The sequence below is a fragment of the Vanellus vanellus genome (assembly GCF_965231255.1).
Source record: "Vanellus vanellus genome assembly, chromosome: 17".
Lineage (NCBI taxonomy): Eukaryota > Metazoa > Chordata > Aves > Charadriiformes > Charadriidae > Vanellus > Vanellus vanellus.
Window position 1 is genome coordinate 14,623,927 of NC_138922.1, and position 14,527 is coordinate 14,638,453.

The 14,527-nt window shown below is 53.7% G+C and overlaps 1 protein-coding gene across 2 annotated transcripts in view; it reads left to right on the forward strand.

Moving 5' to 3' along the window:
- TBC1D16 (TBC1 domain family member 16) overlaps nucleotides 1–8,764 on the forward strand; it is a gene marked incomplete at its 5' end in the record, with an annotated part of 28,097 nt that extends 19,333 nt beyond the window's left edge. For both annotated transcript variants that reach the window (XM_082492197.1, XM_082492198.1), the window contains 7 exons: nucleotides 701–868; nucleotides 1,563–1,711; nucleotides 2,515–2,649; nucleotides 3,773–3,959; nucleotides 5,114–5,293; nucleotides 5,833–5,979; nucleotides 6,518–8,764. In XM_082492197.1, coding sequence (XP_082348323.1) covers nucleotides 701–868; nucleotides 1,563–1,711; nucleotides 2,515–2,649; nucleotides 3,773–3,959; nucleotides 5,114–5,293; nucleotides 5,833–5,979; nucleotides 6,518–6,763 — 1,212 coding nt within the window. In that variant the 3' untranslated portion in view covers nucleotides 6,764–8,764. The remainder of the gene's footprint in view (nucleotides 1–700; nucleotides 869–1,562; nucleotides 1,712–2,514; nucleotides 2,650–3,772; nucleotides 3,960–5,113; nucleotides 5,294–5,832; nucleotides 5,980–6,517) is intronic.
- Nucleotides 8,765–14,527: the final 5,763 nt, after the last annotated feature.

The window sequence follows — 14,527 nt, forward strand, 5'->3', positions numbered from 1 at the left end:
CAGAGTCTTTCATCCATTTTGTGACGCGCAGCACACTGCACTGGAAAATGTTTTGACAAGGCATCTTGCCATATTTCGTTCAATCTACATACAAATGTGATAAGAGCTCTTTAATTATCTGTTTAAGATACTGTATGTGCTTATTAGAAACAGTAATTTTTAAATTTCCATCCTTCCCACAGAGCCCCCTGCTGCTTTTCTTATTATGGTCGCATGGGCTCACTTTTTGCATTGAACAACCTTTGATTTTTAAATTAAATGTCAGCTGCAGTCTTGCACTGGGATCATGAGTGCCCTTAGAGAGCCTGGCAGTGCAGTTCCCTGCTTGCCTAACAGCAATCCCTTTGTATATGGCCAATCATATGTAATTTATTGCAGGCATTCCTGGCAGGGTGAAGTTTTGCTGTAAGCAGCATTAATTCAGTTTCAGGTCAGGGATAAGATTGGGGGAGGAATGGAAACATTTTTTTTTAAGATGAAGCTGGTTTGTGGTACTCAGATTTTTAATTATTCTAATCACTCTTGCTATTGTAATGGTTGGAATTTTAAAAGAAAACCTCCCCGAGTGTAGCGCCTCAGTGCTTAATCCTACATGAACCATGCGGAAGGCTTTTCCTGCTCTGAAAATGGCTGGGTTTCATACTCTGCTGCCATCTCTGGCTCCTGCCTCCAATTTTTTGTTTTGTTTTCCCCTGGTCAGCAGCTCACCGATGAGAAAACGTGTATGCAGTTCTCCATCCGCCGTCCCAAGCTGCCCTCCTCGGAAACCCACCCGGAGGAGAACACGTACAAGCGTCTTGACGTGTCTGCCTGGCTCCATCACCTGAATGAAGCCGGGCAGGTGGAAGAGGAGTACAAGCTGCAGAAGGTGAGAGGGGTGGCTGCTGCCCGTTTCATCCCTTCGCTCCTGCCGCGGAGTGCGAGTCCCCAGGCAGAAGCTGCAAGAGTTTGCTTTCGTGCTGGGGGCAAGAACAGAGCGTTTGAGAGTGTAAAGACTGGTGTGTAGGTCTTGGCCGGAGCTCTTGCTGGGACTGCAGATGAGTCCGCGACAGGCAGGGTGGTGGAGCATCTCCCTGCCCGGGGCAGGCGAGCTGTCCGGCTTCTCGTGCCGGTTGGAGTTAGTAAACCGCAGCGTCCAGTGCTAGACGTGTTTGCGAAATGCAGTGTGAGCAAACCAAAGAAAGAAAAATTGAGATTACTGTACGGAATAATGCAGGGCTTGCCGGGGAGCACTGGGTCCAGGTCCTGAGAGAGAAGTTTGCAGTGAAATGCAGTGTCTCCAAGATTGGGGATTAAGCCGTGACATGAGAACGACACGTTAATCATAGAGCCTCTCCAGGGGGGGTTATTGACATTGAAATGAGCCCGATTTGTGTCTAGTCTGGGAATAGAAGGCCAGCACTTTCCCTCTAAACATGTGCAAATTGCAGGAGCTTGAATCAAGGCGTCACTTGTCAGGAGAGAACTGCAAAGCCACCAAAGCATAGTAGCGGGCAGTTTCTTGTTGCTGTTTTGGGGAATGTTAAAACTGTACCAGTCATAACTTTTGCTCCTTCTTCCAGGCTATTTTCTTTGGTGGGATTGATATTTCCATCCGTGGGGAGGTGTGGCCCTTCCTGCTGCACTACTACAGCTACGAGTCCACCTCTGAAGAGAGGGAGGCGCTGAGGCTGCGGAAGAGGAAAGAGTACTTTGAGATCCAGGAGAAAAGGTAACGGAGCAGCTTCACCCTCCCCTGCTCATCCCTCCTCAGGCCTGAGGTCGCAGTAGTGCCGCTGGTGAGGTACGGAGTCTCTGCCTCCTTGGCTTCAGGAGAAGCTGGCTGGAGTGGAGTGGAGAAGCGAGAGGGTGGCAAAGGAGGTGTGTGAGGCACAGCTGACCCCCTGAGGGTCTGGAGCTGGTACCATACAGCTCAAATGGGGTCTTACTTGGCGTCTTGGAGCGGGCTCATCCCTAGCATGTAGGGAAGCTTATCTCGCAGGCGGGACTACAAGCTTAACGTGCTTGGTTTAGAATGCTGAAGGTAAAAATGGGATCTTATATGTCTTTATAAATATATCTGGATATAAAAATAGGGAAGAAGAAGGGATATCTAATTCGAGGTAATTATTACTGCAAGAACTGTGTGTTGTAAACTGGTTGTGGGTACATTTAAGCTGGAGAGGGACAGTAGTGTTATTAATTAGGAGACAATTAAAACAGAGTGGTGACTTCTGGTGTGCCACCCACAAGGAGCAGTGGAGAGCAGAGTCCGACTGCTTCTCAAGTGGAGTCTATCGGAGAAAACACATCATGTTGTCCCATTTATAACCCAGGAGGCTCCTTCTAGTAATCTGTTTGGACAGAAAATCTGCTGTTCTGGACAGACCTGCTTGTGTGTTTTTCAGGTGATGAGAAAACTCTGTACAGGAATAGTTTTTCTCTGCAAACTAAAGCTGAAATAAGGCTTTTTGTTCCTTGTGGCCATCATATTTCTCTCTTGGCAACCTACTCCTGTTGCTGCTCAATTTCCAGGCTTTCGATGACTCCAGATGAACAGAAGGATTTTTGGCGTAAAGTACAGTTCACGGTAGATAAAGACGTCGTGAGGACTGACCGCAGCAACCAGTTCTTTCGAGGGGAGGACAACCCAAACGTGGAAACTATGAGGTGAAGTGTCTGATTCTAGTGTCCCAAACAACGTGTCCTACTGAACGTGCAGAAAACTCTGTAATCCCCCCTGGCCCAGGCTGCCCAGGGCGCTGCCTTGGGAGTGCTGAAGAGCACCGTGCGTATAGCGACTGTACCGAGTGATGCAAAAACAAGGACTTCTTCCCCAGTGCTTTCACTGCTGCTTTGGTCATTTACTTCTTGACGTAGTAACACTGCTCCCACCACCTACCTTCCCGGCATCCACGGGTACAGAAGCGGTGTGAGCCCTCTGCGGCTGTGGAGGGTCATGGGCGCTGCAGCAGGGTTGTGGGCAGTTGCTTGGGTCTGTGGTTCTCCTGACGGGGTGGAGGACGAGCACACCAGAGTCTGCTTCATGGGTGTGTGACTTGTAAATGTGTGCCTACAAAACAGTTGGATTTCATCTAACGGTATGGCTGGGAACCTCATGGATGTGTAGGCATCAGCAGTCCTTTCCCGTGGGCACTTCATTTCTCTTCTCTTAGTCTTTTTAAATTCTCATTTTCTTTTTATATTGAACACGTTCTCCTGGAATTTATTTCACCGGGCTGATGTTTGCAGCAGAGTTTATCTGTATGTGTTAAAGCACCGTACACCGGGGTCGCGTGTCTTTCTACCTGAGATGAACAGTGTTGCTTGTTCCTACTGCACTGCTCCCAATGGGCTGTACTGCGGCTGGAAAACAGGAGCCTAAGGAGTTCTGTTCAAATCCATTGTCTTAGGCTGCTGCATGCTTTTCAGAGTTCTTGCTGCCCATCCAGAAACCTCTCTGGATTGATAAAAAATGTTGTAATCCAAAAAAAAAAAAAGTAAGTTCCAGTTATGTATAGTGTTAGTGTATCTTTGTTATGCATCTAGATATCATTCTTCTAGGGAAAGCGTTGTGTGGGATGCAACATGCTGCACAGGTGCTCAAAAGCTGACAAGCCTCTGGGTGCAATTGCAAGCTAATCTTTTAGATGGCAGGAGTGATCTGCCGCTCTTCTGCGCTTTGCCTCTCTCAGCCTGTGTGCTGGGAGTTGGGGTAAAGGGACAGGGCGCTGCGCTCAGCTGTGACGTGCCCTCTCAGTGTCTCACCTCTCCGTTTGTATCTCTTCTCCAGGAGGATTTTGCTGAACTATGCAGTATTTAACCCAACGATTGGATACTCCCAGGGGATGTCCGACCTGGTTGCCCCGCTCCTGGCGGAGGTCCTAGATGAGTCGGATACTTTCTGGTGCTTTGTAGGATTGATGCAGAACACGATCTTCATCAGCTCACCGCGGGATGAGGATATGGAGAAACAGCTGGTGAGGCTGAATGCTGAGCTCCCTTTCGCCCTGTCTTCAGCTTCTCCTCTCCCCGGGCAAATTAGAAGAATGCCATAAAGCAGTAACCCGGGCTGTCGTGTTCCAGCGTGCTGAATCGCACTCCAAAGCCACAAAATACCTGATGGCTAAAATTAATCCTGGGTGATTTGGGCACCGCAGAGATAGTTATAGCCAATAAATTGTTAGAGTAAAGTTGACTTGGCTATGCTAAAGGGTGCTGATTCAAGGAATCTTCTATGATCAAACATATTTAGGACGCTGCTTGCATTGTCTTCACACTTCTCTCAGGCAGTGAAGACTCACTGGTTCATTTTTGTCCTAATTCTGGGGCATTTGGTGTGAATGTGGCAGAGGAGTTGATTGAGCTGCTGCCCTCTTCTTTGTTGGTTTTTTTTTTTGAAGGTCTTAATATTTTTAATAGGTTTTCTAAATTATCTCCAAATGAAAAGCCTTATATATCTGACAGAGTTTCTTAAAAGAAGGTGAACTTGTTTAAAACTTCAGACTTTTTAGGTTTTCACATGAGCGTCCGTTGTTTTCTGGTTAAGATCCTGAAAAATTCGTTCTAAACCTGAACAATCCTGTCCAGGTCATGATGGCACCAATTTAAAGTGGTAAACTTGTGGTAGAAACCCCATGGGAGGCTGCTGGTGAGGTGCAGTTAGTTAATGTACAGATTTATGCACTGTAATGTGCCTGTATAGTCAGACTTTCCAAAATCACTTCCATATTGCTCAGCCTCTATTGAAATGAAATATTGCCAGAGATAGCTATGTCCTTCCTTCTCTCCAGCTCTTAAGGCTCTAGCTGCTTTCCCCAGCCTGAATCTCTCCCCTTCTTTCTTTTCACAACAGGACTGTGAATTGTCATGGGATTTTCTTTTCACCCTCCATCCTTCCTCGGGAAATAGCTGCCGTGGCCCATGAGATCTGGCCTTTAATGATAGATCCAAGCGTGCTCCTGGCTGTGCTGTAATAGACAGGCTGGAGCTTTTTGCGAGAGCAGAGCCCCCCCGGCCGGCTCCGCGGGAGCCCAGGTCTGGCCGCCGGTGCGGGGCTCCCAGGGGGTGCGGGTGAGGGGGGCGTGAGTCCATGGACACAGGGCAGTAGCTCAGCTCAGAGCATCTTTTCCAGATGTACCTGCGAGAGCTGCTGCGGCTCATGCACCCGCGCTTCTACCAGCACCTTTCTTCCTTGGGCGAGGATGGCCTGCAGATGCTCTTCTGTCACCGTTGGATCCTCCTCTGTTTTAAACGTGAATTTCCAGATGCTGAGGCTTTGCGCATGTGGGAAGCGTGCTGGGCTCACTATCAGGTTAGACATCTGGGATGGGCACAGGGCGCTTCGGGCGCCAGGGTGTTCTTCGCTGAATCCTCACCGTCTCAGCAAGTGTCTCAGAATTTCCATAAAGGCTCTTAGTAGCAAAGTATCCAAAATAAATAGGTGTTGCAGAGGGTCTGTAACTATCAAAGGGTTTAGCTATGTAGCAGGAGGATGGACACTTGCCTCTCTTACTTGAGGATGTCCAGGCACCAAAAGGAGTTTTTTCAGAAAGTGCTGAACATCCAGTTCTGAAGTTCAGATGTCTCTTAAACAGCTGAAAAATGTCTTCCCAAAAATCACTAGTCTGCCTTGAAAGCTGTGGTGCAAACCTCACTGCCATGCTGGAAAGGGAAGAGACTTCGGCTCAGCTGTGGTTCAGAATTCACCAATAACGCACGTTCTGTATATCACTGGGCAAAACTGGAGGGAGCAAAAAATCTCACTAAGGATGTGCTTGTGGAGAGTTGGGGAGGTTAAGTCAGACCTCTGCCTCCACCTGCTGTACTCCAGCCCCTCTTTTCTCATTGCAGACAGACTATTTCCACCTCTTTATCTGTGTGGCCATCGTGGTGATTTATGGGGATGATGTCATCGAACAACAGCTGGCCACTGACCAGATGCTGCTGCATTTCGGCAACCTGGCTATGCACATGAACGGAGAACTTGTACTCAGGAAGGTAAATGCCCGTGTGCTGCCGTGGGCTGAGCCTCGGGTCCAAGAGATGAGTCAGAGCATTGAGAAAATCAGGGACTGACGCTTCATCTTCCGCATCTCCTGTATCCCCCTGCTTGTCTGGAGCCTGGGAGGGCGGGATGCTGCTGTTTGCCTGGAACCAACTTTTGCAGAAATAAGGGGTAGTTGTAGAGTGCTTAGGAGGTAACGGTGTGGTTGGGATAACCCTTGCACATGCTCAGGGAAACGGCAGACAGAGCTGTTGGTCTTCGTTCCGCGGTCCCCAGTCCACCTCGGGCTGGGAGCGACTGCAGGCCGTGGGGTGTGCTGCAGCGTGCGGCAGCTGCTGTGACCTGGCGGTGTCCCCAGTGCCTCGTGTAACCTCCAGGTTTGCGTTCGGGGGGGGGGATGCTGCTTTGCTGAAGCTTTGACTCTTCTAAGGCAGCCGGGCAGGAGGCTGGGACGGGAGGCCACGGGCTACCCCTGCTCTCCGTGTTCGTCCCCTGGTGCGCAGGGAATGACTTTGTCTCTCTCCCCTCCAGGCGAGGAGTCTGCTCTATCAGTTCCACCTGCTGCCCCGCATCCCCTGCAGCCTGCATGACCTCTGCAAGCTGTGTGGGACAGGAATGTGGGACAGTGGCTTCATCCCCGCTGTGGAGTGCTCTGGCCATCACCCGGAGTCTGAGAGCTGCCCGTACGGGGGACTGGCGGAAGTGTCTTCTCCTAAACCAGGAAGCGAAGGCAAGAGAGGCTTGAAAACACGGGACGTCTTTGCTTTCCGAAAATAGCTGTAGAGGAACAGGGTGTGACAGCGGAAGAGGGAAGGGCAGGAAGGATGTGCATAGGAAAAAATGTTGAAGACAAAAATGGAGGGATAGCTTGTCAAGACTCCTGAGAAGACTGAAAGGTGGAGAATGGACAAGGGATGAAATCATTCTACAGGGAAAGCAAAGTCTGGTGCACTGGTGGTGGAACCTGAACGAAATGCATCAAACCAGGAACAGTGTTTGCACGTGTTTGGATTTGATTTTGTTAGAAACATAAAGCTTTTCTAGGTCTTAACAAGGAGTTTTGATTCTGCCTCTGGGATTGGACTGGTTAGCAACCAGAACTCTGATACTTGCTGATGAGAAATGAGAACACTGAAGAGAGCCAGGTACAACCAGCAGCGTTTGTGGGTCAGGTGGAAGGAGCAGAGCTGTGGCAAGACCTCTCTCTGTGATGTCCCCTCATTCAGAACATGCCGCACACACGCACTCTATGCTTCAACCAAAACGTGCAGCTTAGTGGCTTCTCTCTAAAGCCATAAAGACCATTTTAATTACAATCTGCCAAAAATAAAACTTCAGACTATAGGGATTGCCAGGAAGGTATCTGTTTGTTGGCGAGGAAGAACTGGTCACCTAAAGGTTGTGTCTCTCGCCTTTTCTTTTTTTAAACGGTATACTGGCTGGCATGATTTTTTTTCCATTTGTACAGAAAGTGTACAGCCACGGGTCTTACAGCACTGCTCTTCCGTAGTCACGGGATTTCACAGACACCTTTCAAAGTTTACTTCTTCGTGACGTTACAGCACAGCTGTTTCTTTATGCTGACAACTACAGACTTTAGACACTTGTTTATGGAAGTCTGTTGTTTCCAGTATGTTTCCCAATGTGTTTCCTTTGGCTCTTCTCAATTACTATTTACTGTCCTTACCCGTCTTTCCCATAGGCCGTAGCACATGCGCTCCAAGAGGGCTGCGGGCTGCAGTCTCCTCAGCTGCTGCCAGTACTGCACCTTCTTCCGCATCCCAAAGGGAAAATGCAACTTGGTTTGTTGCAGTCATTTTTGCTGAACTCTGTCTCTGATAAAGGTTTCCCTTGAAGTATTTTTGAAAGGACATCATGTTTCCCCTCTTGTCTCCTAAAAAACTCCCAACTAGAAGTGGAGCTGGGGCCTTGAGCACGGCCACGTTGCCAAACGTCCTTACCCAGTTCAGCGGCATCCAAAGGTGTGTCCTGAGCCAGCGCGTGTGCCAAACAGAGCCGGGAGAATAGTTTCCTTCCAAGAATGAAAAAGGAGACGAGGTGACAGTGGGCTGCACCGGCTTTGCTGCATCCCTCTGCACGGCGTGTGAAGTCTTGCAGCCTTTCCCAGTTGTCTTGCTCCCTCTCACTTCAACCACGCTGCTCCTCTTGTTCAACTCTCTCTTGGCCTGGCGGGGGTGGAGTCCCTGCTCACTTTTCAGCTTTGCCTGTCAGGTCCTGTTAGTAGCATGTGTGGAAAACCCCGTGTCCTCGTGCGTAGTGCCACAGCGGGTTCCCGCATCTGACAAGCAAATTTCTCTCAAAGTCTTTCTGCGAGGCCGTACCCAGAGCCTGTTGTGGAGCCCGCCTGCCCCGTAGCTGCTGGGGAGGGAGGCTGGCCACTGGGGTGCTTTGTGTGAAACCAACACAAACCAAGTGCGCGCTGCCTTGGGACGGGGAAGAAGACTTGACCCTATGTGGGCACCGCGCCAAAGAGTGGCTGTTTGGCAGAAGGACAGTTTGGCTCCTGATCTGTGTGCCTTTAATTCAGAAGATGAAAACCTTCCCCTCGATGAGAGCAATGGTGAAACCTCCTGCAGCACTGCACACCTCCCAGGTAGCCCCATAGCCCGGCTTCGAGAAGTGCCGAGGCTGCAAGGCTGCGGGCGCATGCTGGCGTTGTAGGGGGTGACACCTCGTGTAAGGTCCAGTGGCTGCTTTGCTGTGAAGCAGGGAGTTCTTCGAGATTTATGATGTTTCAGTGAATAATAAAAGTTTGTGTGAGGCATTTGTGTGGTACGCTGCTGTCCAGGCTGGGTGCTGTACCCTATAGCTGGGGACAGCGCATGGCTAGACACCGTCCCCACAGCTTGAGCGGCTCCTGCTGCTGCTGCAGCGAGAGGCGGGATGGGCGCTGGGTCTGCGTTGCGCTCTGATTCCAGCCTGGGCATGTGCAGCAGCGCTCCGTGTATTCATCTAGAAAGGAGCTCTGAGTGCCGGCGGCTGAATTGGGGTCAGAAAAACCACATGTCAGAAAACGCCAGAAGCATCTTCCTACAGAACGGCCTGGTGGCACGCGGGCAGGCGCCACCTCCCCATGGGGACGGCAGGAGCCAGGCACCCACCGCCTGCTGCCACTTGCCTCCTCGCATGGGACGGGCATCGCCGCCAGGCCTCCGCGCCACCGTGGCTCATCCGCCAGCACCAAAGCAGCCCGGTGCCTCCCCGGGAGCGGCTGCTGCGCGGGCAGCTCTGCCGGGCTCTGCGCACCGGGCACGGGGCGGGCAGAGCCTGCCTGGGCTCTCCGGCTGCTCGCGGCGGGCTGGGAGGCACCAGCAAACTCCCACCAGAAGATCCGGAGCTGGTTTTGCTGCAGCAGTCGTTCCCAGCCAGTAGAAGACAATGGGAAGAGATGAAGTAGATAATTTTTAGCATTATTTTTCCACTATTAAAATGTCATTCAGCAATGTGGAAATCACTCAGGATTTGTTTAGTTAAAGACTCTGCACTGCAGTTTTCCAGCACGTGGGAAAAGCTGTTTTTTTCTGTTTGAAGCCGTGCTCAGCTGCGTGGGAGCGCATCGCTGGGACCAGCGTGCCACCCCTGGGCCAGCTCACCTGCGCCTGGTGTCCCCTGCGGGTCCCGCTGCCAGCGGGAGATTTCAGGTGTCTTTCTGCTGCAGCTCACCACGGGGACTCCCCGCGCTCCGCTCACACGCGGAACTCCGCTTTGCAATACTCAGAGAAATAGAGACAGAACTGGTAAATAAAGAAACAGGCTGCTCCCTGTTTGCCAGCAGCAGTCACATCCCGGGTGGTTTGATTCCAGTCTCAGCCTGTTCATTAACTCCCGATGCCATTGTTAAATTCACGCTGGATACCCACAAAATTCCAAGGTTGTTTTGGGGGGTGGGGGGGGTGGGGGGGCACAGGGACCTGAGGGTGTGCGGAGCCAACGTGGAGCCTCTGGCAGCAGCTGGGGAAGGGTCAGGAGCAACCTCGGGATTCCTCTGTGGTGGAAGAAAGGCAAGAAGTCAAGCGCTGGGCAGGGCAGCGGGTTTCCGAGGTTCTTCCGACCTGTCCCCAAGATCGCCTTTTCCTTTATCACACTCTTCGCCATCTGAAAAAAATAACGAGGAACAAAAAAAGAAGCGAGGCTTGTGGCCCCTGCAAAGGAGTACAGTGGATCCTAGAAACAATGACCCTCATGCGGCTTCTCTCCTGAATCGCTGCCCTGTTCATTGAATTAGCTGCAGCTGAGCAGCCAAAAATAGGCCCTTGCAAAGGTAAATAGTCAGCATAAGCCTCTTTAGACTCAGCCTTGAGCTGACACATCCTTCTGCCTCCTGGTGCCGGGGGGAAGGGGAGCAGGGCGAGCAGGAGAAATAGAAAACTGAGTCCTCGCTGCTGGCGGCGGTAACACTACGCGTTGTAATCCCAGCGGGGAACCCGATCGCCTGCACCTGGAAAGCTGAGGAGAGCGGTGCGTCTCCCCAACACCTCCTGGGACGGGGACCGGGCCGTGCCAGCCGTGTCCCAGCCCACCGCCCCGCGCGGGGGCACACGGGGGGCGTCAGCGAAACGGCTGCGTTTGTCGACGGCATTAAGCGTTGACCCCAGAGCGGGGCCGGGCGCGGAGCAGCGATGTTCAACCAAACGCTGCCGGAGCCTCCCGCGCTGGGGAAATGTGCGCTTGTGAAGTGGAGCGAGGAGGCGAGGGCTGGCGTGGTCTGGCCGCCCGGGCACGGGGTGTGTTTGGACACGGCTGTTTGGCTGGTTTGTGCCAGGGACGCCGTCTGTCAAATGAAAAATTACAGTGCACAAGAACAAAGAGACTCACCTGAGTTATTGCAAGCAGCAAAGAATTTAAAACCCAACTTAGCTTGTCCCCCGTGGGCTGGCTGATTAATCCCAATGTCTCTCCGCGTTTGGGTCATAAAAATAGACCAGTCTGGCCGGCTGTAGTTCACGGCCACATCCCGCTCCAGGGCGCTGGCCCGGCCCTGCCTGTGCTCAGCGCTCTGGGGAGGGCTCCGCACGCCGTTGATTTCTCTCATTTAAGCATTTAGAAACACAACGCGCAGTGAGGCTTCACACCGCCCGGGAAGAAAAGCAATAGCTGGGGCGAGTCCCCGGCGGGGGCCAGCGGGAGCTGTGCCGGCGGCTTGGACTTGCCACGGGGCTGCCGATGACCCTGCGGCGAGGAGCTCCCTTGTGAGCGGCCGGGCGGGTGCTGCCCATCCCAGGGCCACTGGTGCACCAGTGGAGAAAGCCCTCCTCCGGCCGTGCACAGCTCAGCCCCGTCCCAGCCCTTTCCCACCCGGAGTCGCACCCCAAAAGCTGCCGGGTCCCCCCTTCCCCCTCTCCCCGTAGGCGGCTCCAGAGTCAGGTTGCTCTCACGGCAAAGCTGGAAATTTAGAGGATGCTCCTTAAATATTTTTGTGGCCAAGTTTATTGTAGTCTGTGCTTCAGCCGAGAGCTTCAACATCATCCAAGTACCTGAGAATCGCCGCTCTTGAATGGAGTTCATTTCTCCTTCTAGTTACGGAAGGCAACTCCCTCTTAGTTCGAGCTTAAAAAGGGCTTTGAAAAATAGTTCTGCTGTGAAGGTTGGGGCTCCCCGCTTCAAAACCTCTCCAGGCCACAGAGCTGAGCTCTCCCTTCGGGCCATGCCTGCCGCCGAGCTGGGCTTCCACCATGTCCCGCATCCCTCTCGGCAGGTGCCCGTGGTCCCAGTTCACCCTCCTCCTCCCCAGAAAACTGATGTTTTCTAAGATAAAAGCAGGATCTTTTCAGAGCTTGTCTTCTGCCCGTGCCTCTCCGCCGGTGGCCATCACCGCTGCTCCGGGCCGCCGTGCCCGGCTGTTGTGTGGGTGCTCTCTGCCTGCGCCCCCCCTCCCCGGCTCACCCAACCTGGGGCAGGAGGGAGCCGAGCAGCGCGCAAGGATGACCCCCCGAGGTGTTCAGCCAGGGAATCAGGCCCCTCCTCACATTTCATAGGGTTTCCGCCTTCAAAAAACTATTTTTAGGCAATTTGATGCTGTAGTCTGGAAATTGCAGTGGTCAAGTAGTGTGTGTGGTACCTTAACCTTAACCAGTGTCTCAGTGTGCAGCGGGAGCTCTGTGACCGCTCATGTCCGCAGAGCCAGCCTCGAATGGGTTAAAAGAGGCCAAAATTTTCAGTTTAAAAATGTTTGATCTGCTGAACCTGTCTACAGCCATTTGCCTTGATGTGCCCATCGGAGTCCTTTCTGGAGCACGAGGTCTAGAGGACGGCCACTGCCCTCCCCAGCGCATCGCAGGGCGAGGGGACGCTGCGGTGGGTGCCGGGCGGAACACCCCAGGGTGCCGCCGCGCTCAGCCCTGGGCTCCTCCACCATCGAGCTAGACACCATCTTCTATTTTAAGAGCTGTCTGAAGGTCCCGCGGTTTGGTGAGGCTTCTCCAGCCCGGTTTCGTAAGAGCACGTTCACCTGCCAGGCGGAGAGCGGCGCGTGTTTGGATGCCGGTAGGCTTAATAAGAAAATATTTGGGTAATGTTGTCACGAAGCAAGTCCCGGTAATGAACCCAACAGGCCGGTTTGGTTTTGGGGCGAGATGCTCGAATGCACCGAGCTCTCGCCTGGGCCACTCGCTGAAGGCGACCTGCAGCGCTCTCCCCGTCGGCGCTGGGGCAGCGCCCGTGGACCTGCGGCGCTGCAACGTCCCTCACCGCGCCTCGGGGGGGAATGCCGCCCTTGTGCTCCACCCCGGGGGGTGCTTAAAATAAATGTTATGCTTGAAACTGATGAAGGAAATGCAGCTGATAGAAACAGTCGGTGCTGGAGAGATTCTCCAGCGGATTTTGGCTGTGCGAGCCCCTGAGCTCTCCAGCCGCCGGCCGGGAGTGGGGAGCGGGGCTTGGAGAGGGACGCAGGGGCTGCGCCGGGCTCTCACCCCCGGCATCAGGACGAGACGCCCCCTCTCGCGGAAGGCTGGGCTCGGCCCCGGCCCTGGGAAGCAGCGGGATCCCTGCCCACCCTCATGGCTTTGGTGGTTTGTTTCCAAACCCACCACTGCCTGCAAGCTGCTGTCATTTAAACTGATGTTCTGCAGCTCACCTTTAAGCCAAAGCCCCAGCCGGTCTCATGGGAAGGCAGTATCAAAGGGGGGTGGGTTTTTCCCCGTTTCCCCTTGCAAGCTCGCTCGGTTGTGTTCGGCAGGCTGGCACCTCTGCAAATAAATAAACAAACAGAGCCACGCCATGGTGCAGTGGCACAAAAAGCAGAAAAACAAAGCGAAATCAAAACACATCCACCTGTTAAAGTCCCTGGGGCCGTCCCCGGGGCCGCGACACGCGAGCGTGAACACCCAGGTTAGGAGTTGTTTTCACACCGGGACCTGCTCCACCCCGGTGTCGCTCTGGCTGCACCACGAAACATCCTCCTGCTTTGCTGGACTCGGGGCGCTGGAGGTCCGCCCCATGAGATGAGAGCAACTCTACTACCGGCACTATTTTTAAGCAGAATTAACCAAGCGCCTGTCTCTGCGCGAGGCCTTCTCGGCAAAGGAGAATCGCCATTAAGGCACTGGGGTCTCTCCGCAGCCCGGCTGGACGCGCGGAGCCCTCCGCGTCTCCTGGGCGCCGCGACTGACCCAGCGACGCCAGACACACTCCAAAACCACCGGCGTGAGCACGGTGACAGCTCAGGCAACCCCGTAAGAGGGACCTGCTGTCAGCTGGCATTTTTATTAGTGCTTTTTGCTGACTGGAAGAGATTCTCCAGCCGCCCCCACGCTCCACCGTGCCCCGATACTCCAGGTCCCTCCGAATTCAGGCGGCTGCAAGTTCAGTCCCTGCCAAAGCTGCGGCTTCGCGTGGCGAAGCATCAGCGGGGACCTGGAGAAGGAGCAGCCTGAAGACTCTTCCTGGGATTTTTGATTTTGTTTGGCGTGGGTTTGTCTTTCAGGAACCAGAAACAAGTTAAGCTGCTTCTGTCTGCGGCTGGTGCTTGACTAACCTCGGCGGCGGCAGAGGCGGCCGGGAGGTGGCTCAGCCGCGGTGGCTGGCCGGTGGGTGTCCGCAAAGTCCTCTGCTCTCCAGAGGTTCCTCAGGTGCTTTCACGTGTGGGAGAGGTCAGCATCCCGCAGAGACACGCAGGGCTGGGGAGGGCGTTTGCTGCCTGCACTGAGCCGCGATTGTATCTCACTTTTCACAGCCTCATACAACACAGAAAAATAGTCTAAAAATCTAAAATCTAAACTGACTGTCCGGGGAGCGGCGCAGGGAAGAGCCTCGCTGAGCGCCGCTGCCATCCCAGAGCACCCACTCTCGCCCTGGTCCCCCCCCGGCCCGGCCGAGCCCCGGCGGAGCCGCTGGCTCTTTGGGGGCTGAGCTGGTGTTGGTGCGCAGCCCACCGCCCCCGGCTTCTGCTCTTGCAATGCCTCCGGCCCTTCCCGGCTCCCGGAGGGAGGCAGGGCAGCGTTGCTGAAACACCAGGAGACCCGGGGAATGGCTCCTTGCCCAACACGGAGCCTGGGCTGGATCAGCGGCCGGGCCCCGGAA